This window comes from Aulonocara sp. 'chitande type north' Nkhata Bay, linkage group LG1, assembly GCF_057382095.1.
Source record: "Aulonocara sp. 'chitande type north' Nkhata Bay isolate Kocher_YH1m ecotype deep benthic linkage group LG1, A_spYH_male_GT1.1, whole genome shotgun sequence".
NCBI classification, from domain to species: Eukaryota; Metazoa; Chordata; class Actinopteri; order Cichliformes; family Cichlidae; genus Aulonocara; species Aulonocara sp. 'chitande type north' Nkhata Bay.
In genome coordinates this window covers 6483587-6510363 of record NC_141344.1, presented here as the reverse complement: position 1 = coordinate 6510363, position 26777 = coordinate 6483587, and the positions used below count along the sequence as shown (strand labels likewise).

The window sequence follows — 26777 nt, the reverse complement described above, 5'->3', positions numbered from 1 at the left end:
AGTGACAAACATGCTCTGGTTTTTTGTTCCTTCCTTCTTCCTTCTTCTTTTATTACTTCCTTTGCATACTAGTTAAAGTCACATGTGATGTTCTGTTTTTATTTCACCCTGTCTCTATATGTTTCCCTAGAACATGACTTGAAGATGAGCTGTCCTCAGACTGAGTTTGAGGAGAAGGAAAGTCCTCCTCCGGAGGAGTTAGAGTGTAAAATCTGTTATCAGCGTTACAATGTCCACCACCGGAAGCCTAAAATCCTGGACTGCCTTCACCGGGTCTGTGCCCGTTGTCTCGTTAAAATCCTGGATATTGCTGACAGTGCAGGCTGCATCTCCTGCCCCTTTTGCCGACACCAAACTGAGATCACTGAGCAGGAGATTTCAGCCCTGCCTGATGATGTTAACATCATGTCCCACTTGGTGATGCGAGACAAATCCTGGAATTCCGACCAAAACAGGGAGGTGGTCTTGACTCCAAAGAGTTTCTCCTCCTCCAGTCCATCTCGTGACTCATCCAACTGCCTGGTAATCACTATAATGGAGGTGCAGAGGGACTCACAACACTCTCCAAGCCAAAATGGCAGCTCAGATGTTTATGCTGAGCAAAGCCTGGACTCAGTATCTATAGGCTCTAATGGGCCAGCAGATCAGGATGCCTTGTCCAAGTTCTGTAATCATGTCCCACGCATCCTGGTCTGGCTTCTGGGTTTCTTATACTTTGGCTCACTTCCTCTTGGAATCTACTTGCTGGTGATTCAGAGAGTGACTCTGGGTATTGTATGCGTTAGCTTAGTACCATCAAGCCTGACAGTTTGCCTGGTCTATGGATTCTGCCAGTGCCTTTGTCAAGGCATGTGTGACTGCTCTTCCAGAGGATGATGGGATCCTGAAAACTGGTTGTCCTAGGATAGGAAAGAGTCAGCCTGTGGGAGTACAGGCCTCCAGGTAAAGATGATATCCTCTCCTGCACAGGCATAACAAGCTGAGCAGTCAGTCACCTTCATGCAAATAAAAGGCCAGTGAGACAAAATAAGTCAGTTTTCAGTGATGTGCTGTGCTTTTGTTAGACGTACTGCTTCAACGGAGATACCAGCTTGGTCAAGAGAAACAGAGCCAATGGCATGGTCTGTCAGCAGCCTATACCGACTTTTCTGTGATGCATTTTTGTGACCTTTATTTGTTATGTGTTGTGTGTTGACCTAGTCTAACATAGCATTTGACAACAAAACTTTAATCCTCGACTTGCATAAAAACAACACTGACAGGAGTCCTGTGCCCTCAATTATCAACATTGTTTATGTACAAAAATCCGGGATGCAAACCTTTTTAAATTAAATTTGGGATTGTGTGAACTGACATGAATGTGAATACAGTTTTCAAAGCATTATAATGGTTTACAAGAAAGGTCTGTTTACTTACTCGTTTTTCAAACTCGTTTTAATTACTGCAATTGACAGCTGCCAACAACAAAAAGAAAAATAATTGGGTGTGATTTAGGTCGGTGGTTATCTATGGTTTATTATGAACTAGGCTGCTGATGAGCCTGCTGATCGTGCATTTTTGTTACAACAGTTTAATATCCTACTTGAAACACCGTTCCTCAAAGTGAGTGTGAAGGACAGGTCATAATGTGAGAACTGCAAACACAGTGACTTGACATTTTGTATGTTATCCATCTGGCTCGATTTTTCAGCCTTCCTCACTTTCGAAAAAAACTGTCTGCATGCAAAGCATGTTTTTTTGCCATGACAAAATACAAAACACCAATAAAAACCTGTGACATGGCCATAATTTAATTGTTACACAAGTAGCACACAGGCAGAGGTGTGACGAGGTTCTTGCTGTTAGTGAATATGCATTTCTGCACCTCTAGCTCTCACGTCATTCGGGCTACTGTGCAAGGAAACAGTGCATGTGAGGCATAAACTAGGCTCATACCTCAGGGTTTTTGATACTTCCTGTCAAACAACACATCCTCCATTCAGTTTGTCCTTTGGCTTTAGCAACTCTGCTATTCTTGATTTTTTGGTACAGGTAACGTGCTTGTTTTGCTCAAAGATACTAATGAGTGTCGTGGTAGAAGCCAAATTTGCACATGTGTTGCAACAGCTGTCTTAATTGTCTGCTGCATGTTTAAAAAAAGGCTCTTCTTACATGTACCACCAGGAAATACTGACTCAACAAATTGTGTTTTAATTCGGTTTTATAAAAATGAAAGAAAGAAAGAAAGAAAGTCCAGAATTTTAAATGCTATTTTTGATCAAGTCTTTTCCTTTGTGTTGCAGAAAGAAATTGCCCTTAAAGCTTTGTTTTGTTGTAGCAGAAATTTCTCTTCTGCGACACGTTTAATTGTATCCAGCAGTGCCTGACATTTCCAGAACCAGTTAAAATAGTTTTACCATTTAACTGCTTTATAGGGGCATTTCATTCTGTAAATCAAACTAAATCAAACAAAGTTCATGAGCAGGAGAGTATAGTATGACCTTTGTTGAATTTAAAAGTAGGCTTTATTTTAGTCTTCGGAGAACATTTAGAGTCTTTTCTGTTAAAATGTTGATAACTGAGGGGCCTAGAACTACTATTTTTCATATATCCAGTGACTGAAGTCGGGTAATGGTACATTTCATCAAATGCAGATGTAGCATTTACAATTCATTTGAGTGATAAACTTTTTCTCTGTTCTGTATGTCCTGATGATTTTCTGTCATTTGTGCTCTATATTTTTATTTCTTGGATTTCCTTTGTCAACTGCTCTATCTGTTGCTGTACATTTTATCTTTTATGATTTCCTGTATTTCTGCTTATGATACAGTGACTGCAGCTTAGCACTATGCTACCGAGTACAGACGCTACTAGGCAATTAAATAAATTGAACTATTTTCTTCTATAGGTTGCTCGTGTGCATACTTTCCCTCCTGCTACCTCCTGTCTGATTTTTGTGAAATTTTTCATAGGTAGTGTTTTTAAGCTTAGAGATACAAGATGCCGTCAAACCAATAAAATCATAAAGGCAAGAGATTATATGTGATATCACAAAACACCGCTGTGTTCGTAGAAGTGGGATTTTTAATCTTTAGAAGATTTCTAGAGACTCTAAACTCAATTTTTGACATGATTATCTCCAAACCTTCCAAAGCTTGATGAGACTCAATATTACTGCCAGGTGTGAGGATAAGAAAAAAGGATAACAATTTAATTCTCTTTTGAATAATGGCAACTGAGAATTACTACTTTGACAAAGATCTTTCATTTTTTAGTGGCATACTATTGTGCAATATTATTTTCACCAAAGATACACAGTAAATATGCCACAATGAGCTTAGACTTGATGAGGAAAAATGATCTGAACAGACATAAGAAGAAGAAGCGATTCTTAGAAGAGATATTAGTTATGACAGATATCAGCAGCAGGTCAGAAAAGAGGAACAGAGTTATTATTTTTGCTCTATTTGGTAAGATCTGTTACAAAGACTTCGTGTCAGTCAAGTGTTTGTCCTGCTTGTTGTACAATACAACATCTAAAGGACCCTGCCTTTCATCTTCCTGAGTTGAGTGACAGCTTCCATTAAAAAAAAACCCAGTCTCCCTCCTTACATCTGAAAAGACAAATATGAAATTGGTCCACATATAGGACAGTCTTGAGTATGACAAACCTCTGTGTGGGTAATTCAATGAGCTCACTGTCATTATTTTCCTTAGCAACCGTTTCTCTTGCTTTGAAAATGGTACTAATTAGCATAGTCTGTGGTTTATGGTTTTCAGCTGTCAAACACAATTAGCCAAATTGACTCACTCAGGCCATTCTTGAACAGTAGGCACAAAGAAGGAGGGTCAAAGGTCAGCACACCAGGAGGGTAGAACAAATAAATATCCTATGTGATCCTATTATTTAGAGTAATAACTTCTGTAAATGTTCATATAAATGCGATGATGGGGGGGGAAAGTGGAGGAGAATATTATAGAGTGGAGGAGAATATTAAAGCGGAAAAAAGTCATCCCACACTGACGTCAAGCAGCAGAATGGGTCAAACCTGTGACCTGGCTATATTTATACATGCACTCACTAAAATATTTAACATTTTCAGGTGTATCCAGGAGATGGAGGAGCATGAATTTTAATTACATATGAATAATGTAGTCACAATCTGTTTCTCTTTATAGCACACACTTAATGCACAATCCCTATTTTTTCAACTCATTAGGTGGCAACACATATTACAATCACCGCAGGCTGACAGTAATCACCAAGAGCAAGAGCTGTTCATTAAAAAGAAAGCAACTGTTAGTACCTGCTAGTATTTCACGTTTGTATTAAAACGGAACCTGTGATAGAAAACCTCTGATCTCAATCAGTTATCATCTATTTAAGTAACTGAGCTTTTAGAGCAAGTCCACATAAGCTGCAATGAGAGAAAGAACAAAAAGGACTTTAGCAGGTGTGAAGATAAGGGGACAAGAATAACCTTCACAATTCCATTTTGATGCTTTTCATTGAGTTGCCTGGGTTGAGGTCGGGTACTAAAGGTTCCTGCCTGGTAATTCAACACTCAAGTCTAATCTTTCCTGAGGATAAAATTCATTCATTCATTCATTCTCACAAAGAGTGAAAAAGCTTACTTCCCTATTGCTGTTATTGTATACTTTTCTGCTGTTACAAATGTTTGCCTTGATTTGCCCTCGATGTTTTCCAATTCTAAAAACTTGTGACTTGTTTATGTTTATGTGCACCAAATCCTGTTATCATGTGGCCTAGACAACTTCAAAGATTGGTTTATCTGGTCATTTTAACATTAGTGGGTTTTTACCCCTTTGATGGCTTTGAAATTTCTTCATCACAACTATCAGGAATTTATCAGACTATCATTTACTATTCCATTTACTCATTTTTGTTTTTTAATTAACAAAAATAAAAACATTTTGCTATTTAAATTGAAATTGAAGCCGAAATATGAGTGGGGTATAAACTAGCATTTAAGTCTTTTTTCATGCTTTTCATATGTGGATGCTTTTTTTCTTTCAGAAATAACAGTCATAAATGTTCATAGCTCTTTGAAGAATACGAAGTCTGCAGACCACTGACATGACAAAAGCTTTACTATCATCTTTGGGCTTCAAATCAGCAGGTTTCCGCTGATCTTTGTTACTGGGGATTTCTTCCTTCAATCTTCTTTTCATCTAGAAAAAAAAAGGCTCAACAGGCTTTAAATCTGGTGACTGGCTTGGCTGTCACTGATAAAGCGTTGGCTGCACAGGCAATGTGCTTAATGCCACTGTATTTTTGGAAGGCCTGTTAAATGAGACAGGGGAATTGCTTCATGCATAGACAAACTAAATGTTTGTGTATACTTTTGAAATGATTCTATTATAGCAGGGATGGACAATTAATTTTCCCAAGGGTCCACAGGAGAAACTGGGACTGTCGTGGAGGACTTCACCAACAAGCTTATAAAGAGATCAAATTAATACTAAGCAGAACTGAGTTCAGCTTGTTAAAATCAATTGCCCATCCCTGTTTTACTGCCACACAGAACATGCCCATAACATTTTATTAGCTCCTTCATATTTGATGAGGTTTGAATCACATGTATTCTTCAGTCTTTCTTTCACTTTCACTTTGAGAAATTTTGGTTTCATTAGTTCATTAAACATTTGCTCCAAACATGCATAATTCCAATCTAGTGGTATGCCATAAGAGGTATGAATCTCTGTTATTCCCTACAGTAAGTTTTCTTTGAACTGCAGATTGTGATGCTATCCACTCTCAAACTGTTGGTGATATCAGTGATGGTTAAGGGTTGTTGTTTGTTTTTTTTACAGCTCTCCAGATTTTTCTGTTATCAGCTGCAGTTTTTCTCCGTAGAGGGACCTGCCCTGTGTTCACTTGTTTTGTTTTGTTTTCTATAAAATTGTCCACAATGCTGTGCTAAATAGATCAATTTCCTCTGCTATCATTCCCAGTGACTGTTATTCCTCCTTATCAAAGAGGTGTCTTTTTTTGTCCTAGTCAGTTTTCCAGGTCTTTATGTCTAAGCCCTATAGAGCCACTAATTCCATTTTCAACTGAAGAAAAGCCTGAGAAAAAAAGACTGGATAGCCACTACACTTCTGTGCACTACAAACAAAGAAAATGCAAAAAATGAAACATCTCACAATCATTACTGGCATAACTTAACTAACTTAACTAACTAATAACTAACTGCTGTACAACTGAAAGTGGAGCAATGAATGCACTTTTTTCTGTGAAACAGTAAAGTACACAAACGAATTATCATAGTTGCTGTTTTTATCCAAATATTTCAGTTAAAATATAACAGAAGCATAATATTTTTCTTAACATACTTTTAGAGTATGTATTTCCCTTCCACCCTCCTTTCGTGGTATTTTATATTGTGAAACTGGGTTACTGGCTATTTGTGATAATGCATTATTTACTGTAACAGGCTAAGCCACACTAATTATTTCCATTATTTAATTTCTCCACAATTGAGGCTTTTGAAAAAGAATGATGTAAGTAGTGCAGTACAGACAAGAACAATAACATGTATGCAGTCCTGTTATAAATAGAAATGAGTAAAAACAGCAACCACTGATATTAACCTACCATTGCATCATATTTGCTTAAGTAAACTCTAAATACTTTAAACACTGATTAGGTGAGAAATAAAAAAGACAACACAGGGATATTTATCTGCTCTAGCTGGTGTGAATGTCCTCAAAAATGTGAACTGGGATACACCAGTCTGAAATGGGTTTGTATATTTTTTCCTGTACAATCCAGGTGTTTGGTACAGAAGGGAGCAGGTTACAGAAAGGCAACATAGCTGTGACTCACAGAGCAAATAAGAGAATGTAAACACTCAGTGACTCGTTTAATTAATCTATGAACTCATCTTAATTAAATTATGTGTATGGTTTCTTTATATAATACAATGTGATGACGCAAATGCCGACCATATTACGTTATGGTTGGCTTACAACAACGTGATGTGTGACAAATACAAGGTAAAAACCAAGACTCTTTAACCCTACACTAAAAGGGATCAAAACATTTTGGAGGAATAATGTTCCATCCATCCAGCAGAGTTTCAGAGACTTTCAGAATCAGTGCCAATGTGTGTTCGGGCTATTCTTGCAGCAGGCAGTGGTCAAACAATAAGTGCTGATACTCTATCAGGACTTCAATGTGGTTCTTATTTCATTTTAAAATTGTGTTGAAGACAATTCCTAAGCCATAATGCTTTTGTGAAACCACTACAAACCTTAAAGTCCACCTTTATGTCAGATTTTTTTTTGTGTTACTATTAGGAAAAGAGGGGAAAATGTTTTTTACCACAACATTTACAGCTCTCCTTTTTTCATGGTCTGATCACCAACTATGAGATTTGCATTCACACACGTACACACACATACACTTCTCTCTCTCTCTCTCTCTCTCTCCCTATGAGCTGTTGCTATAGAGACCCTAATAAAATTGTTAAACCCACTGAGATGTTTTTCCTTGCTCTGGTTTGAGTGACAAGAGCTACTGACAGAACACACATACCACTGGCCGCTGAGCAAGGCACTATAGCTAGTGTCATGTTTTTTTCATCATAATAAACAATTACAAAAGAAGAATGCACAACTGTACAGTAGCTGATGGTGTACAACAACTGTCAACCACAGTGGAAAGATTCATATCAGCAGAAAAGGCTACCATGGTGATTTACTATAATAGGCTTCATTTTATTTCTGTGGGAATGGTGGGATCAATGTGGTCTTGCCAAAGAATGAACAAGGAAGAAAGAGGCTCTGTGTTCTAATCTACAATTACCTATGCTCATGCATGTGTCTGGTACTGACAACTACATGCAAGTGCAATACTGTACACGAGGGATGAGATTTCATGGCATAATAGTTTAATTTAAACTCTAATTAATTTGAATTCATGTATAATTATAAGTCAACTGAAAACAAAATTAAATGAAAGTAATCTAAAACTGAACTAAAGAACCCATGGCCTGGTGGGGATTGAATCAGGATTTTTAGAAAGGGACAAACATAAAGGAAAAGTGCTGACAGGCAAAGTGAGAAAATGCATGTAAAATAGCACATAACAGCAGTATGTTCTCTATGACCACAGTCATAGAGCACAAACGGCACCCCTTTATAACCTCTGATCATTATCATTATACTGGTGCTTTCTTTACATGAAACATGCTTACAATGTATGGTCCTAATTGCATGAGCTCTTAAAAATGAGAAGATTATCTAAGATACTTGACTTGACCCACTCAAGTCAGCATAAGAGAAAGCAATCTGCAAGACACAAGTGTTCATCAATTTATTCGTTGCGAGTAGTGGAGGCTGACAAGCAGATGGTTTATCAATTCCAGTAGAGTGGGCTGATCAATAGACACCAGACATGAGGACTGAAACTGGAACGTTATGTTTCAGCCTGATCAGTTGAGGCACCAGATGAACCAAATGTGTTGTTCAAAAGCTTGCCAAGCATCAGAGGTTAAGATCAAATTAACCTGCCTGCCACGTAGCAGTGCAGCTTCTGGGAATACATTAAGAGAGTTCTGGCTCCTTAATCATATGTGCAGACATTATTAAGACAAACCAAACCCACTGTAGCCAGTGAGCCAGATTTGACTTTTTAAAACCACTGATGTATGATTCTTGTGTGAAAAAAAAAGTGTTTACAGGGGAGGTGACTGTATTCTGAAAGTGATGTTTTAATAAACAAACTTACTTTGACTTCTTCTTGTAGTTTTCCAAATCGAACTGTGCCACTGAGAATCCTGCTGATGAATCTCTGCTTTTCCTGCTGAAGAGATGATGCCTAGGGAGGCAGACAGGGAAGATGGCGGGTTACTGAGCTAAAAAAGGAACACAGAGGGAGGGTTAAACACACAATTGGATAAAGGAAGTGAGGGATTATGGGAGAATTGGATAAAGGAAATGAATGAAAGACGTCAAACTGTTGCCAATTTACAGAAATCCTGTGCAGCCAAATGGGTGAGGCACAAAAGCTGTCTAACTTCAGGACAGTATAACCAATCTGCAGACTTGTACTAGGTTGGATAAGGATGGATAAGAAAATACTCACTCATTATTACCTACTAAGTAACTGTGTGAATCAAGATTTCATAAAAAGTCAAAGTCAGCTAAGGCTCCCCCATGCCAGTCATTCTCAGATTATTGGTCATGACTCTTTAGAACTCCAAAAACACAAAAAGTAACCGTGAGTCTTCTTTAACTCTGCAATAATCATAGTGCTTTATAGGCAACTATGTATAAATTTAAAAAAAAATAAAATGTTTTCAGCATTTAAAACATTTCTACTGCTTACATAACATACATAATCACAATGCTTAAAAAAAACCCAGATAATATATACCCAGTTATATAATGCCAGAGGTGGAAAATCAGACAGTTCGGTTCCTGTACGCCTTACACACTTTTTGGTCTGATTTATACAATTGCTTTGACTGAAAAAACCTTTACGTTATCTTCTCTGTGCGTGTACCTTGTCTGAATAATGAAAGTATACAACAGAGATATACACAGAGATATGCATACATGTGAGGATCATTTGTGAGGATCATTTTAACAATAGAAGACTGGAAAACTGCTGCCTGTCTGTGGGGTCACAATTTTGGGTAAAAAATATGGAAACATGGATCCATCCTGTCTTGTATCAAAAACAAGGTGCCAGTGGTGGAGGTGCTATAATGGTATGGGGGATATTTTCTTGACACACTTTGGGTTCCTCAGTACATCACTGGGCATAATTTAAATTCCGCACCCTGCACAAGTATTGTCGCTGACCATGTTCATCATCTCTCATCACCACACTGTACCCAGCTTCTCATGGCTGCTTCTAGCAAAATAATGCATCATGTCACAAAGTTCCAATAATCTCAAACTGTTTTTTTAACATGACACTGAATCAAATGCACACTTTTGTCACCTATCCTCAGGGGCACCTCCTCCAAAAAAATTTCTTAGGGGCGGCTATATGGGAGCCACTAAAAATACTGGGCTGGCACTCCAAAAACAGAATTTCCAGTTTTATTACACTGTTATCAAATACTACTTGAAAAATATGGCAAAAAAGAGAGAAAGAATAGTATTATATGGCTAGTTAATTTTCTGCTATTAAATTATTAAATTTGCTATCTCTGAAAACAGGTGCATGTGAAAACCAAATAAGATTTTGGAATCATTAATAATTCAGTTTTAATTGATCAGTTGACTGATTATCTGGAAGTCCTAACCATCAATTTAATGATTCTCAGCAGAGCTGAGGAGAAGGAGCTTAAGATTCTTTCTCCTAGAATGGAGTTAATTTTAAGAGCAAACTTGTTCAGGAAATACAAATAAGCATTAGATAATGTCAGTGAATGTGAGTGTGAGTGGTTGCCTGTCTATGTTGGCCCTGAGATGTACCAGTAATCTATCCAGGGACTGGTCCCAGGTTTTCTGCAACCTTATGACATTATTACCAACAAATTTTGAGGGGTAGCCAGTCTGATTTGCATCTGCCAGCAGTTTTTGGGTGCCTATTAGTTTTTCTGTGACTATTTTTAAAATCCAAAATCCTACCTGCCTCCAGACCTGTTGCAACCCTTATGAAATACCTTTACACCTTAACTACTGAATTTTGTTGTCATTTCGGATCAATTGTCTGTAAACAGCAACCAAAGCTGGCATTACTACAAACAGCTTAATTAGTAAGTGAATGAATTGATACTTAATATTCAGTATATTTAGACCTTTTTTTTTATCAAAGGAAAGTTTCAAGACCCTCATGTTTGTGCATCTATTCAGTGTCACATGTGGTACAAAATCTTTTTACAGTAGCATCAGTAGTACCATGTGTAATAGTTGGTCTCTCTCCTGGGAAATGTGTTCTGCCACAGAAATGACAGCTCCCAGGTAGTGCCGTGTCTTTTCCTCCTTTAACACACACTCTTCCTTTTGTTGCTTCAACATACTCATTCTTCTTTCAGCCTTCCTAATTGATGGAAAGATAGGCGAGTGAGGAAGGGAATTGATTAAAGAGTATTAAAAGAGGACCAAAAACACAGAAAAGAGAGAAAGAGAAAGTATGGGGGCACGAGAATGGAGTGCGAAAGGGAGGTTTGGTGAAAACATGGTAAAGAAAAATAAGCAGGGGTTAAGAAAAGGGAAAGCAGCAGATAGAAGGGTTAAATAAGAAGAAGGACAATAGGTTAGCTGGATGATACTTGAGATCATGCCATCTGCACAAGGTGGGGGGAAATGTTGGTTATTAAACACCTTTTGACAGACTTCACACTTCATATTGAAAGAGTTCACATTAATCTCAGCACAAATCTACTGGGAAACGAAGGCTCCAGACCAGAACATATTTAAGTACAGCTGCAATCCCTTGCAATCCCTACAGTTAATTAATTATAATTATACTAGGTGTCAAAACATTAGACAAACAGGACAAAAGAATGAATCACCAGCTACAATGTTGGACAGAAATCTAGAAAAGAAAAAAATAAATTAATAATAATTAAATTAATAAAGTGATTATATGAAAATAGAAAGTTCTCCTGTCTCCCATCAGACGAGCTTGTTGGCACTGATCCTCACATAGGATATGAACCACATTTTCCCACATGAAAGTCATGTGCATAACACTTACTAAGTGGACTTCTTCCATATTACTTTATATAGGTTGGATTTTTTTTATTTAAAAAAACCTTAACACAGAGCTCAGTGGATGTGCAGGAGTCTAGCACATTATCAGACTGCTTCAATTTCAAGTTATCATGAGTGTTTGTTTTTTTAAAAGCAAGCTGTCCCAATTATAAACAATAAATAGTTTACACTGATTTTACTCTTGTTAAACATCCATGTACCAGTTTTTATGGCAGTTTGTTTCTCAACATATCCAGATGCTGCATATTCTTTGCACAAAAGTACTTTAATATATTGAAAATGGAATTGGTTCCACATGCTGTTATAGTAATCATAACATTCTTTTGTTTTAATGGCTCAAGCAATGCTGAAAACCTTCCAAGAACTGTGTCTCACTGCTGTATACCAGGTTTCATGTATGTGATAACAGCAAACAAAGAACACTAAATATTTACTACCTGTTGGATTGCCTGGAGAGCTCCAGCTCAGCCTCCATTGCCCTTGTTTTTGCAGTTAGCTGGGCTTTGTCCAGAGCTAGAATCCTGTTCTCCTCCTGGAGGTTAGATACTCTCAGAAGCAGTTTGTCAATTTCACCCTTACTTCTGCTCTCATGCTGCTCCAGTTGTCTGAGAGTGAAGAGAAGAGTTCATAGAATTATGTCACAGCACGTGTCACAATCTGCAATTAAAACTCCAAAATATAGCCTACTGATATTTGTTTTAAATGTAATAGTCCTGTTATTTCATGCTTATGCAATTTATTTTTGATTCATTTGTGTAAACATGAGTTGTATTTTAAATCCCAGGGGCTATGACAATACCTGACCACGTACATTTATTCATTAAATCCCATTTGACTTTTCTGTTGCACTTAAAACTGCAGTGCTTCAGGTGCTACTCTTGTTGTAGTTCTTGTTTTGTCTACTTATCTGTGCTACAAATCAACTGAAATAATAATAAACAAAGCTTTCTCAACACCCTTACCCAACATAGAGCAAGAATGGTCAATGCTTGTGAAGATAAATTGTTCAGTCTACAGTTTCTTGTTTTCTCTTTGAAATAACAGAGCAGCTTTAATACTTAAGTATTCAGTTTTGTTTAATAACGTGAGATTAGAAGGGTACCTTCTCAGTTTTCCAGCAATGCTGCAGTGTTCGTCCCAGGTGACTGCATCCTTTAGGCGGGCCTGCAGAACTTGAAGCTCCTTCTTATTTTTCTGCACCTCCCTCCTGCTTTCTTCCAGGTCCCCTTCCAAACGCTGGTTTTCCACTTCTAATAACATCAGTTTCTTAGACACTTTTGCCACTAAAGAAACAAGAAAGAGATAAGAAAAAAAGAGAGTATTAAACAGAAGAAAATGAATAAAAAGGAAAATAAAAAAACGAAATAGGGAAGCGAGCCCAGTAAATGTACATTAGGCTAAATGCCTTTAGTGCTCAAAATGTATTTTCATGTTTTCTTGTATGTATTCTCCTTGTATGTCACTTGAGTCTTTTTGAGTAATCTTTTCTGAATTTAACATGTTTACAAAAAAGGCCGTGAAATTGCGAGTGTGTACGTTTTTAAGTTGCATATTCTTGAGGTGGGGCTCACCCGAAATGGAAAATGAAGATCTGTTAACGTTGTGAAAGACTTTTAAAAAGTGATCTTTCCCTATGTTTAACAATGGGTCTTTGTGTTTCTTTGTTGGCTAGATCACGGGGCCAACAGAAAGGAAAGTATGTATTATGAAACCAAAAATAATATGGAAAAAACCTTAGGTATCACCCAGTAGGTGAAAACAACTCAAAATGAAGTTTAATGGTATCCTATTTATAAAAATGCGTTGAGCATCAACACGTATGACTACTACTCAATAAATCACATCCATATTAGACTGAGACACATGACGAGATGTATATTCTTAGGGCGGGGCTCATTCTGGCAACGATTTGTTACATTGTTAATGTTGTGAAAGGCTCTTTTAAACAAGCTGTTGCTTTTTTTAAGCTTTTCCTATGTCTAACAATGCATCTTTGTGTTAGCTAGGTCAAAGAGCCAACAAAAATGAAAGTTTGCATTATATACCTGAATCCAAAAAGAAACATCTACTGCGTTAACGTTCGAATCTACGACCTTCAAAGGGACACGGCCAACACCAAAAGTAGACATTTAGACTTTTTCTGCGTATTCTGTGTTATATTCTGTATTTCCTCATTTATCCCTATCAAAAAAGACCTAAAAACATTTTTTTAAACAAAAAAAACAGACGTAATTCTGAAATGCATGCATCATTTTAAAGATTTTAGTGTAAATGCTTGTGGAAGAATTTATTTCATCTTTTTAATTTTTTTTTAGGTCTTTCAGTGTTTCAGAAAATACCTTCAGTGTTATGTCTGCTGTGAGTGGCCTTGGCCTCAGCATGCTGCTCCTCGAGTTGATTGATGAGATCCTGGTTCTCCTGCAAAACCAGAACGGCCTGTTGTTGAATTTGATAACTGCAGAAAGAAAGAAAGCAGGAGAGTGAGATATTATCAATGCTAAATCAGCACATCACAAAACTTGCTAATTTAACAAACAGACACAAAAATACTATAAATAGCTTTGCTACATGCTACATTAGCCTTTACAGAGATTAAGCTATCTTTCCAAGAAACAAATCTTACATAAATTCTGTAATCCTTGTAAGATAACATATACTTTTCTACTCCTGCAAGTTAGTCTTTCTAAGAAGAAACATATTAACAACTTGATAAGTCTACTGAATACAAATAAATGAGTTAATATGATTGCCTACAAGTGTTGGCCTTTGAATGAATTGGACATCTAGTATCATGAAGTATTTATACTTTTCACAAGAGCACTTGAAATAAAGACTAAGTCTATACGTATACAAATGTACTGAGCATCAACATGTATTCCTAGTACTTAAGTAATCCCTTATATATTAGATTGAGATACATGAAGAGGTTAACAACTCTAAAATCCCTGATAGTTTACATAAAGGCAGTGCAATTATCTAACTTCTCAGAGTTAGTTTCAGTCAGTGTCAGCAGCATTCTATGCTAGAATGATTATGAAAGACAGAATACCAGCAGCAGGGGTGTACCAAAGGAAACAAAGGTTTAGCTTCTTTCATTTTCTTAATTGCATCTATCATCTAGCAATGGATAAAGAAAAAAGACATTTAATTTTCATTACAAGATCAGATGAATGAATGATGACGGCAAATCAAGTTCATACAGTGTTGAAATAACCCACATACACAAAGCCGTGCATTTTTTCTTACCAGTCTTTCTGATTGACCGCTCCGGTCTTGGTAATTTCATCATGGAGTTTCTCATTTTCTTTAATGACTTCCTCTAATTGAAAATGCAACTTTTTCATGTTTTCCTGTAGCAGACAAATACACAAAAACTAATGATTTCAAGGCCATAAAGAAAAACACAAAATAAATGCATCTTCTGCTCTACTACCACCTCTAAGCCAAGGCTTAAAGGTCCCCCTGGGGAGATACCATCCTTCACTGAGACTGCCTGAGCACACCAGCTGTCCTGTTAGTGTTATACCCACTAAGTCTGGTCTCACCTCCCCCTGTGAAACTGTTCCAAGTCCTTTTATGCTGGAACTGGATCGCCTCAGGACACAGAAACCTGCTCAATCGCAACCTTTTGCAGCATATTAAACAGAATGTTTTTACTTTTTACTTGTTTATTAATTCCAAAGGAAGGATGTATTATATAGCTACCTTTAAAAGACCCAAATATTTATTAAAAAGACAATAATTACCACTAGAACAAAATATGATTTTATTTTGACTTCTGTTGTTTGCATGACTAAATGTTTACCTCATCTAATAAGATCCTGGGAGCACCTTGACTAATGCATTCTATCTACTGAGTGTACTGCAGGTTTTCAACCCATGAACCACATAAATACAAGTTGGCACATCAAATAGTACTTAACAACCCCCACCTCTGAAATAACCTCACCAATTCTCCAAAAAGAAAATATGAAAGATGATTCATTAAAACTCACACAAATTTCACCACTTTACCTCAGTGGTTTGCAGAATGGCATCTTTCTCATTCATTCTGTCTTCATAAGCCAGCAGTAGAGGAGATAAATACTTCATGTCGACCTACATAAAAGGGACAAAGAGAAATAGTTTAAACTAGACATAACATGAGTGCCATGAATCTTTTGCCTTGCTAGAGATTACGCCACACAGGAAAAGTTTGTTTTCAATCAGACAGTGACAGTAATAATACCTGGTGCAAATGGGCTTTATGATCTTGTTAGGGTGGACAGATACTGGACAATGTGGCATTCAGATATACTCATTTAAAAGAAAATGCCCAGTCTCTTACCTGTGCAAATTTTAGTGAGCTTTGGTTGTGATTAACCGTGCTACCAGACCAACTGTCAGCAGACTGAAAATCTGCAATTTCACATTTTTCTTCAATTTCATGGGATACTGAAAAAATCAACCATAGTAATCGATTGACCAGTCAATTTATTTTACGAAATGACTTGCCTATTAGATTAGCCAGCGACACTATATGTATTGATTAGTGACATCAGATTATTAACTTGCTAAAAGGTCAGCCTACAGTCAAGCCAGAAATGTACTGTAGTGTTATATATTTATACTTACCAGCCATGGAGGAGGAGACCCCGTGTTTGGTAAGCCACTGACTTTGGAGTGCTAGATGAGTAAGGAGTGACATAGAAAGAAAGAAAATGAAGTTGGGCTTTTATCCCATCACTACAGTTTAGTCCTTTACATGGATAAGTTGAATATATCAAAATGGGCCAATAGAGTGTTGGAATCTAGTGTAGCATCAATAACTACACAAGAGTAGTTACTCTGACTAAGAGCTAAGCTGCTCCAATAGAGGAATGGAACACCATTCTTCCAAAGATGTCCCTTTATTTGGTGTTTTAAAGATGGACCTGTTTCCATGACACTCTAAAATTTAATTTAGGTGTTCATTTGGCTCATACACATCAAATCATTGAGTGTTACCTCATGCCCTTTGAATGGTGGCAATGTCTTGCTGGAAGAACACTCATCAGTTAGGACATGTTATAGGATAAAGATAATCAATCAGAGCAACTTTGTATTGATCTGTACTGATCCTATGAACTTCTAACTTACCAGCAAAATGCCTCCTACAGCAAAAAAGAGGAGACCCACTCAAGGTTTGCTATAGATAATTTAATATGGAAGCAGATCCTTTTAACTGAACCAATTAAACTGATTATGACTCATCCAATCTCTTATAACTGTGTTACTTCACTGTAAAATGCATTTTCCTTTATCTCTTTCTTTCCAGCCACACTTCACTTGTTAGTAATGAGCCTTTGCAGAGACATGCAGCCACAGAGGCAGTGATGAGAGCAGGAGATCCCCTGGTGTGAAAACACAGCATGAGGTAGTCATGATTAAAACCAAAGGCTGGCTTTCTCCTGCAGCGCTAAACCTACAATAATCTGGACAGACTGTACCAGAGAGACCGCCACAGACAGTAACAAAAAACTCTTTTGGTTCAACAAATCAGAGGGAAGGACTGACAAAAATAAAACCTTACTTCACTCAGCAGGGTTTTGGATCAAAGGTGGATGTGTATCTTAAAAGCTCAGTTATGAAGCTTTGAAAATAAGGAGATGTACTGCCATTAGATTTTCTACAGAATCTAAGAAAATAAGTCTAAGAGTAAATGAAGATAATACAGGAGAACACTGTTAGAGTGAATTGTTAAATGTTGTCATTTTTATGCTTACCATCTCTACATTGTTTTAACTCTGTTAAGAAAGGAATTCTTTTATCCCCCTCCCCAACCTCTCGAGGTTCTGGGGGGGATGTAGTGTTTTTTTGCAGATACATCCTATCTGGAAGATCTGTTTCTTGTGATGTTGCTTCCTGCTTTTATGACCCTTTTGGTCAGCAGGAGGCCACACACACACACATTCTCACATGCATACAGATGTTTACACATACACACGCATAGTGCCTTGTCGTTGTAACCATTTGGGGGTTTTACGTGGGTGGTGCTTTTGCTGTGATGTGTATTATATGAACTGTTTTCCCAATAAAAGGGGTCATTTTGTGGCAGATAACAATGAGGCCTCCCTTGAAAGTAAATCGATCGATCGCTGACTGTCTTGTTTTCTTCATGATGAATAAGTCTCTAAACCAGCGGGGCTTGTGGAAACACAGACCCAACAAACACATATACCTGATTTAAGTTAAATTTGGTAAGGTAGCAGTGAGACAGACTGAATTTTTTTCTCTGTACAACTCCCTAATAGGAACAGCTGTTCGTAACTGAGCTGATTGGTAATATTCACAATACAATTTCTCAAATTTCTTTCAAGCAAACCCTGAGGTTGCATTGCATCTTATTCATGAAAAGTTTAAACTGACCCATATATATATATTTTTTTTAGAAATACCTATAGTTCATTAATTCTCAATTAGCCCCTTATCCTTCACTGAAGTAGTCTCTTGTCATATTCATGTCTTGAGCTTGTTATACCTCTTCTTTGGACAGTGGTCTGAACCGCGCCTGGTAGTGGCTCAGCTCCACATTCAGACGGTGAACTGTCAGTTTGAGGGCATCGTTTTCATCAACCAGCTCCTGAGCATGTTGCCTCAAATTCTGCAGCTCTGCTTGGCTGCCTGCAAACAAAGCATATCAGGTTACAAATAATTTTCCAGATTAATAAGTAGTTTTAAGCCAGTTTCCACATGCCAAAGCATTGAATTAAAGCAAAAAATGTGAAATGTGAGGGCTTGTGATTTTTACAAAATCAGGACAATAATTTGTATCTTTCAGGAGTGTGCAACTATGCAACACTACAATGCAACACAGCCCATTCAGGTCATTCCTCAACATGGGTTTTGACTCTACAGTACATGTGGTCTGCCTAAAGATCAGCAAAGTGCTTTCATGTTTCTTTTCATTACTCCCTCTTCTTCTCTTCATGCTGAGGACATGCTGTGGAGTCCAACGATCAGTGCCATTTCTACCCTTAGCACTATCTCCAGCTCCCTCTTTTGACACTTGTAAATTCCTCCATCCGCTGTAACTCTCTGCTTACTTTTCCTTTCTGCCTCATTTGCATCTGTTTTACTTCCACTGTTACTTCTATATACTTTCCCTACTTCCCTTCATTCAATTTCTCCACATTGTTCCTCTGTACAGTATCTCTCCAGCGGTTCCTCTACTCTACCTGCAGAGGACCTCTGGTTTGAGAAGGCTTTGCTGTCACTAATCTCCCGTTCCAGGCGCTGCAGTCTCTCCTCTAGTAGCTTTTCTTTGTCTACCATCCTTGTGTTCTTTTCCCGACGGTCCCTCACTACCTTCTTCCGCAGTTCACTGTATGTATTGCTGGGTTCTGGAGGAAGCTCACGGAGGTCTTTGGGGCTTTTGGCTTGGCTTGCTTGCCTGGGGTGACCAGCAGTGAAAATGGTCGGTGTTGCTGAAACAGGCAACAAAAATACTTTTCAAAAATAGAATAAAATGTATAAATGAACAGAAAGTATGTACTGTATTGAAAATACAAATTTAGTGCTGCTTTTTGTTACAGCAGAGATAGAAAACATGGACACAAACAGAAAAAAATCCTAAAACTGTAACATAACTATATGAGTTATGTTACTATCATTTATCTAGTAACATATCTAGGCATCTAGGCAGCAGGCAGCCTGCTATAACCATTTCAAAATACATTTCTCATTTGAGGTGGGAACTCTTGTTACATGAATAAAAAAAACAACAAAACAGCAATGTCATGGAGAGAATGATGTAGAGAAGAAATAGTACTTTTACATGGCATGTTGCATTTCACATCGAGTTCTGCTAAAGCCATTTATCAGAACACAATGTGCACTGATGACCACAAATATCATTATAGAACATTATCTACAATACTATGTTAAATATACATACATAAAATGCATGCAACTTAAAATATTTCATTGTTAACATGTTTATTTCACCTGACCAATTGAATGGTTTGTTTTTACTCTGATATTTTTTTTTACAGTTAATATTAACATTAACATGTTAACTTACAGATATTGGAATGCCTTCACCCTTTATTGGGTAGATTACAGGACATGAAGAGAAAGGCAAACAGTGGGGTGACCCTTTAATGCTTAATATACATACATTTATTAATTTTTAAATTAAAAATCTATATGTAAAAATGCCAAGCAGACACACACAGGCTACTTTAGTATTTACACCTACTTGGAACATCATCTTTCCAATTTTCAAGAGTCTTCCTCACAGACATTTTCTTCTCTTTGGGTTCTGGGGATTGGCCACTGGTCTCCTCAGTGAAATCTGTGTGATGTGAACAAATTCATTGAATGAATTCAAAACCGAGAGGAGCGCTGATTTCTAAGGGTTTTATTATAGTAAAATCCCTTTTTACCACAATCAGCTAATGGTTATGTAAAAATGTAATTTCTGCAAAGCCTGAAAGTGTTACCTTGCGAATCAGACAGATATTATGTCTGCACTTTAGTTATTAAGGTAGGAGCATTTTAGGAACAGACAGAACAGTTTAATTTACCACCACCAAAAGCCTGAGGGTAGCACTGCTAATAACAATTCTAACGAGGCTTTCCATTTAGCTCTAATGATATGAGGTTACCTTATGGCTGTTATGAAACTAAATGTCAGTTGAATAAGAGCTGTACTTTTCTAACATAGAGTCAAGAGTGTGGTGTACCGGTAATTTGGCTATGTGATGGAGAAGATTTTAATATCAGGTTGCATGGCTTTAATTGTTTTACTAGTGCTTTTCATAGAAAAGACTCCAAAAGCCAATAGTCTTGAATTTCTATTACACGTTGTTTTGGAAGAGCACCAACAATACACAAAAGCAATAACAGAACTTTATGTTTAGTTACATGTTGTTGGAGAGATTTTCAGATTTGCTGTTCATAATTAGAGTCATTCCAATTACTCGATAGACCTATTACTGTCAATGTTACCACCTGTCTTTCACATCAGTGATCACAACCAGCTGTTTTATATCAGCTAAAATGTTTGAAATTTGTGGGCATGTGCGTTTGCTATTTGCTACCTATATACAAAAATCTGTTTATAAAAATACACACAGTTTTATTTTCAAGCATTTATGTGTTGGATGTGTGAAAATGTACTAGAAGAAAGCTAACTGGAAATCAGTGCTGATTTCTGATCTTTTTCAGTGGGCTCTACAATATACAGGCCATATTTTAAATACATAGGTCAATTTTTACCACAGATCAATTCTTTCATGAGCATTGTCCTTCGTATTATCATTATCATTATTACTACTACTACGATGTTCTTCTCCTTATGAAATATGTTAACCCATCTGTCATTATTGTAAAATCAGTACCTGGTGAAGACTCTCTTCTGCCAGAAGTCTGAGTTGGCAGGGGTGTAGAGGACTTGAAGACAGACTGTCAAAATAAATAAAGAGGGAGTCAGTATAGTAAGTCTTTTCAAACAAATATATAAATCCCTGCAGCCTGGAGGAGTTTATTTATGGTCTTTGCCAAAACGTATCCGATAATATCTTATCAGTGTATTTATTAAATTGTACAGTTAGAAAGAGCCTACAAAACAACATGAATGAATTACATTTGTCAGTTCAGTGTAGAGAAGACATATAGCTGAAACAGAATTATGAGGAAAAATTGGAAGACAATTTATTTTTAACACCTCAACCATGATAAAAATTCAATAAATTCCACAATTGTTGATGGAAAAAAATATACTGCATTTCTATATTTAGAAACAAGCACAATGTCCTCACAGTGACCTTTACTCTCACCCTGAGTCATAAAAAAAGCAGAAAGTGAAGACCATCCTGTAGATTTATGTGGGTTCGGGCTGATGTTTTTTTGGACCTAGAGGTGGTACACCATTGTGTAAAACTACTATATCATATGAGTCACCATACTAGGTCTGTTGGCCTTAGATTATGACACAATAGATCCATGATGTCCTATATCACTTTGACTTGTGGCTGTCATAACTGAGAGATTCAGACACTGCCATAGCCTGGAAAGATAGTTGACAGGGAGAGACCATTGGGACTTTTACAGGTTAGCTATCCAAGTAGAAGAACAACAACATAATATAACATTTTCTCAGGGATCTATAAAAGGAGACATTTGGCATAGTGCCACGGACCGAATTAAGAAGAGAACTCACAAGGCAATTTTACAGATAAACTGTACACCACAGAATAGAATTAACTGTGTGCAGATAAAGCAAGACTGTGAAAAACTTCCCATTACTAATGTACTGTGATCAGTGACTACCATAAATCACAATAACAGCTTTTTAAGGCAATTTTCAGGCAATTTGCAGAAGTGCAAGAACTCACCACCTGGATTGTAAGAGCACCACAGACAAACACGGTAACATTTTGTAGTGGAGAAAAAAGGGGGGATTCAGGATTTAACCATGTAGATACATAAATTAAATGCCAAATGTACAACAGAGAAAACTGTTTGATAGAAGGAAACAAAAACAAAAAAACCACCAACATTTACTAAGAAAAACTGAAAGGATATCTGCAGATGCTATAAGCCAAGTCCGTATATATGGCTACTGAGCTGAATCACAGCTGATAGTTTTAGTGACAACCATAGCACAGCATTAAAAAGAAACAAAGTATCGATTCTGAGTACAACTGTGCCTCCTACTGGATCAGACTGGGATTACAATACCAAAATACCACAGACTCAAGGAAAACCTATTTAGGAGTAGTAACACTCATTAAATACATGCCAACACTCCAACCTCCCATTAAATAAACCTCATGGGCTGACCCTTTAGATGCACAAAATAATAAGTAATTACCAGTCAACTGTTACATGGTGACCAGCCAAGACTGAAAATTGCTGTCATAATTGGCATCATGTTGGAGATTTATAAATGTCTCAGTGAGAATGACTGTAGTGATCCTGAAGGTGAACTAAATGGAGTTTAAAGTGAGGTTTTGGATACATTTTGAAGATTGTTTAAATGTGTTTTGACAACACTTAATGTTGAAATATTTAAACATTTCCAAATTACAGAGCTGGGAAAATTGGGCAAAATTTGCATGTAAAAAATAAATAAATAAATAAATAAATCCAATCTAAGAACTCTTATTCAGCTGTTACAGATTAAGACAGACGTCAGATAACTGATGAATAAATATATCGAAATAATTATTGTAATATATGTAGAGATATCGGCTGGATTTTAGTTTGATCATCTTTAGAAAAATATGAATGAGTAATCAACAAAATAACCAAAATAATAAATAAAAATAAAGCTTACTTATTTCTTTCATCACTCACCATTTAAAGATAAATGTCATATTTTGCATTGGCACACATATTCATAACTACTCTGCGTTAAAATGGAGGCTCTGCTCTATTTAACCTGTTGCCATAGTGAATCATGACATCTGATGATGGCTTTTTTTTTTATTACACAGACATATTTAGCTCTGCAAATATTCTCAGCGGTGGCTGAACTTATTCTGATTAGATGCTCTGGAACCGAGAAGTTTCCCATTTTAGGATGAATCAAGATTAAAGTTATTCTGAGAGTTCTCGTCTTCTGGAAGAGACACCTGGAACTGCCTCACCTAAATGTAACACATGCCACTATTAGGGTTACACCTAATAAATACACAGCCACCCATTTAGCCTCTAGTCTTATAACCACTAATCACCTCTTACAGGTATTTTATGCGATCTGTATTAGAAGCATGGAACAATCTACTGAGAAACCTTCATGCACATAATACAAGCTCTTTCTGCAGCTCCTCACCTTAGTTTTTAGTGGCAGAGCATAGACAGATTCGGTGAGTGAAGAATTCTGCCTTCGGTCCAGAGTGTGGTAGACATGTTCCTCCCCATCCTCTTCATCCACCACTTCCTGTTCCTTGTCTTCCAACTCCCCCTCTGACTGGTCAGGAGAGGACAGACGTGGCCGGCTAACCAAATCTTCTGACCATCTGTCTCTGAGGAAGTTAAGCATGTAAGATAACAGCAGAAGACAATTAGATGTATCTTAGTAGAGGCACAAACTAATACAGCCACTTTTATGAACAGTTTTTTTCTCTTAAAACTCCTGCCAGAGAAAATGAATTTTATTTTTCTGACACACTGGTGATGACACAAATCTTGACATAATACTGTTGCCTTTCCCATATGATGGCTACCTTGTGTAAAGTGCTGTGCTGATGTTTGGCTCAGATGTGAAGGATTCTGATTGACCACTCTCGGATAAAGACATCAGCCGGGCAGGAGGTATGGCCCATGTCTGTCCAGTGAGTGAGGATGATAAAATGGCTGCTGCTAAAGCTGACCTGTAGATAGAAACACATACTTTATGAGACACTATGTGTAACAGAAAAGTAAATGAAATGCATGGAAAGCATCGCATGCAAATTTGAAGTCACTCTACAATTTTTGACTTTATTTATAGAGTTTGGATGATGACAATTATCAATAAATGCATCATTTATGACAACAACAACGGCACAAGCAGAGCAGATCATTAACCAAAGCCAGTGCTCTAGTTTTCAATTTAATTAAAATGACTTGGACCTGCACTAAAATTTAATGTTTTTTTCTTTACACATGATCTATTGCTACACAAAGTCTCATGATATTTTGCTTGTTAACGTTCTTTGTAATAACAGATAGAAAAACAAATAAAGCCCAGCTTGCGGAAGGACAGAACATAACCTCAAATACGGTGGAAATAATCAACATTTCGATAAATAGCCTCTAACAAGCTCATAGCAAACATGAAAGTGTGGATTAAATGACAGTTTAGTAGAAACATGAAACATGAAAGGCTGTTGGAGGTTATGGGCGATAAACAGAAAGTGTTAGGTACCTGGGTCTCTCAGGTGAAGGGTTTGGGCTGCGAGGGGGAGGGGTACGAGGTACGGCTGGTTTGGGAGCAATGGAGGCAGCAGGGATCAAACCATGAGCTATATGCTTCTACGCAACACAGAGAGAAGAGTTAGAGGGACATACAGACACAACGCTTCAGGAGGGTTTATATAAGATGACACCAAATTGAGGGGGGGGGGACAAACAAAAACAAAACAACACAGATGTTGTGCAGGGTGAACAGCAGGGGAAGGGTAAAGGGATTTATTACAGAATCACAGTATGACCACCTGACGACCAGTGATGAGCGTAATGAAGGCACAACAGCACCAATATTTATCCTCAAATTTTACTAAGTAATGCTAGAGCAATCGCTAGTGCACAAAAAACCCTCAATTCACCATTTATACAAACTCTAGCTTAAAAAATAGGCAATACCACCAATTAAATACTCATTACCAAGAGTTAGCGGCAGTATTTTTGAAAACAAAGAACGCCTACTATTATTAATTAACCATAAGTAAAGCCTTAAAAAACACAAAAATAATAAGACAAACTACAAAAGGTTAATATCTATCATAAAAGAATGGAAACTTACAAACTCCTTGTCTTTCTCCCTCCTAAAGCTAAATCTTAACATACTGGAAATACGTTTTACAGTTGCCGTCTACTATATAGGTTAATGTTATTTAATGCTTTTGCGAAGTATTCTTTCAATAAAACAGTTTTACAATTAAATCAGAAATTATAATTCGCCGAGAAAGGAAAATGCGTAAGCTAACTAAATTCAACAAGGATGGCTGCTTGCAGTTTCCTTGTATCTAGACGCTTCACAACAAGAAGGAACCGTGCTCCAAACGTAACGCTGATTGGCTAAGTTTGAAGGCAAAAGCCAATCAGAGACTGCTTTGATCCACCTAGCAACGACTTGCTTACCAACTCGCAGCCTGGCCAACAGGGGACGATGTTGGCCCATTTAAATAACACCGTTTGTCCCCGAAAAAACTTTTCTTTTTCTTCTTTCACTGCTGGTGACTTTTAATTTGAAGAACAGGGCCCTATTTCAGGAAGCCGGTTTAGAAAACTCAGAGTGAAAAACGATACTCAGGGTTGAGTAACCCCGAACTGTCCAACTCGGAATATTCGGTTTCAGAAAGGCTGATAACAATTAGTTCAGTCAACGCGGAGTTGCTTTAACCCCAAGTTAAACGCGCACACGAGGATACATAAAGCCCTGATTAGTGGAGCACAGATTAAGCGAGTCACCATGGAGACGGAGGGAAAGAAGGCGCGGTCAATGTATTTTACAGCGCTTGAGGCCGAAATTCTGATGGCAGCATATGCCGATAACATGCAAATTCCGCGGAAAAAAAGTAACACAGCCACAGCTGCAAAAGAAGGGAGCATGCATGGCAAAACATAGCCGACAGAGTCAATGCCTGAGTGTTAATTTAAACATTGATCTAGGGATTTCCACCCATTTAACACGTTATTTTATTACATTTTATTTTATTTTTTATTTCATACATTTTATTTTGTGATGTGATGTGAGCGCAGGTGCAACCCAACAGGCCCCAAACGTTCCTGGCAGCAAGTAAAAATGAAATATAAAAATATAGTCCAAACAGGTAAGGTGTAATTGTATTATGAGCCATAGTGCTTGGTCTGTTTGTAAACCAATTGCAGTTAGAGGCTACATTAATTTCCCCTCTGTAAGCACTTATTGAAATTATCTGAGCACATTACAAGTACATATTTGCTTACTCTGTGTGCTCAAATGTGACCCGTTATAGCCACTAGAAAAAAAAGCGGAGGCCCGAAAAACAGGTGGAGGTCGTCCACCACCACCACTCACAGAGGCTGAGCAGTTGGCTTCCACATTTGTGATAATGTTGGCAGCATCATATATGATCTTCACAGTGCAGAGAACACAAATTAGCATCCATTACTATAATGAAATAATTTGTTAGTTTGAAATGCTACAGGGAACTATGTACCTGCACATTAATGCTGTGGAAAGACTTCCTGTTCACATAGTCTCCTTCATTTACTGAAGGAGCAATGATTGGAATGTGAGTGCCATCTATACAGCCAATCACGCCTGGGAACCGTGAGAATAAATGTAAAATTTAAGTAGTAGTTCAAATATCACCACATCATGAATTAAGTTTTGTTCATCCTGATACCTGCAATTTTGTGGCATCCCTCTTTGATAAATCTTG

The 26777-nt window shown here is 37.4% G+C and overlaps 1 protein-coding gene across 7 annotated transcripts in view; it reads right to left on the bottom strand.

The window, feature by feature from the left end:
• cep89 (centrosomal protein 89) overlaps window positions 1–25379 on the bottom strand; it is a 56267-nt gene extending 30888 nt beyond the window's left edge. Inside the window, exons 1-17 of one of the 7 annotated variants that reach the window (XM_086306699.1) lie at window positions 25154–25379; window positions 24557–24663; window positions 23874–24020; window positions 23480–23672; window positions 21042–21105; window positions 19898–19993; window positions 18876–19124; window positions 18179–18321; window positions 16294–16344; window positions 15694–15777; window positions 14926–15029; window positions 14019–14134; window positions 12782–12962; window positions 12117–12284; window positions 10861–11002; window positions 8735–8824; window positions 767–961 (exon numbers count right to left, since the gene is read on the bottom strand). In XM_086306699.1, the coding sequence (XP_086162825.1) occupies window positions 782–961; window positions 8735–8824; window positions 10861–11002; window positions 12117–12284; window positions 12782–12962; window positions 14019–14134; window positions 14926–15029; window positions 15694–15777; window positions 16294–16344; window positions 18179–18321; window positions 18876–19124; window positions 19898–19993; window positions 21042–21105; window positions 23480–23672; window positions 23874–24020; window positions 24557–24663; window positions 25154–25195 (2157 nt within the window). In that variant the 5' untranslated portion in view covers window positions 25196–25379 and the 3' untranslated portion in view covers window positions 767–781. Of the gene's footprint in view, window positions 1–766; window positions 962–8317; window positions 8540–8734; window positions 8862–10860; window positions 11003–12116; window positions 12285–12781; window positions 12963–14018; window positions 14135–14925; window positions 15030–15693; window positions 15778–16293; window positions 16345–18178; window positions 18322–18875; window positions 19125–19897; window positions 19994–21041; window positions 21106–23479; window positions 23673–23873; window positions 24021–24556; window positions 24664–25153 lie in introns of those variants that run through there. The other 6 variants (XM_086306931.1, XM_086306779.1, XM_086307010.1 and 3 more) reach the window with 6 other exon arrangements.
• Window positions 25380–26777: the final 1398 nt, after the last annotated feature.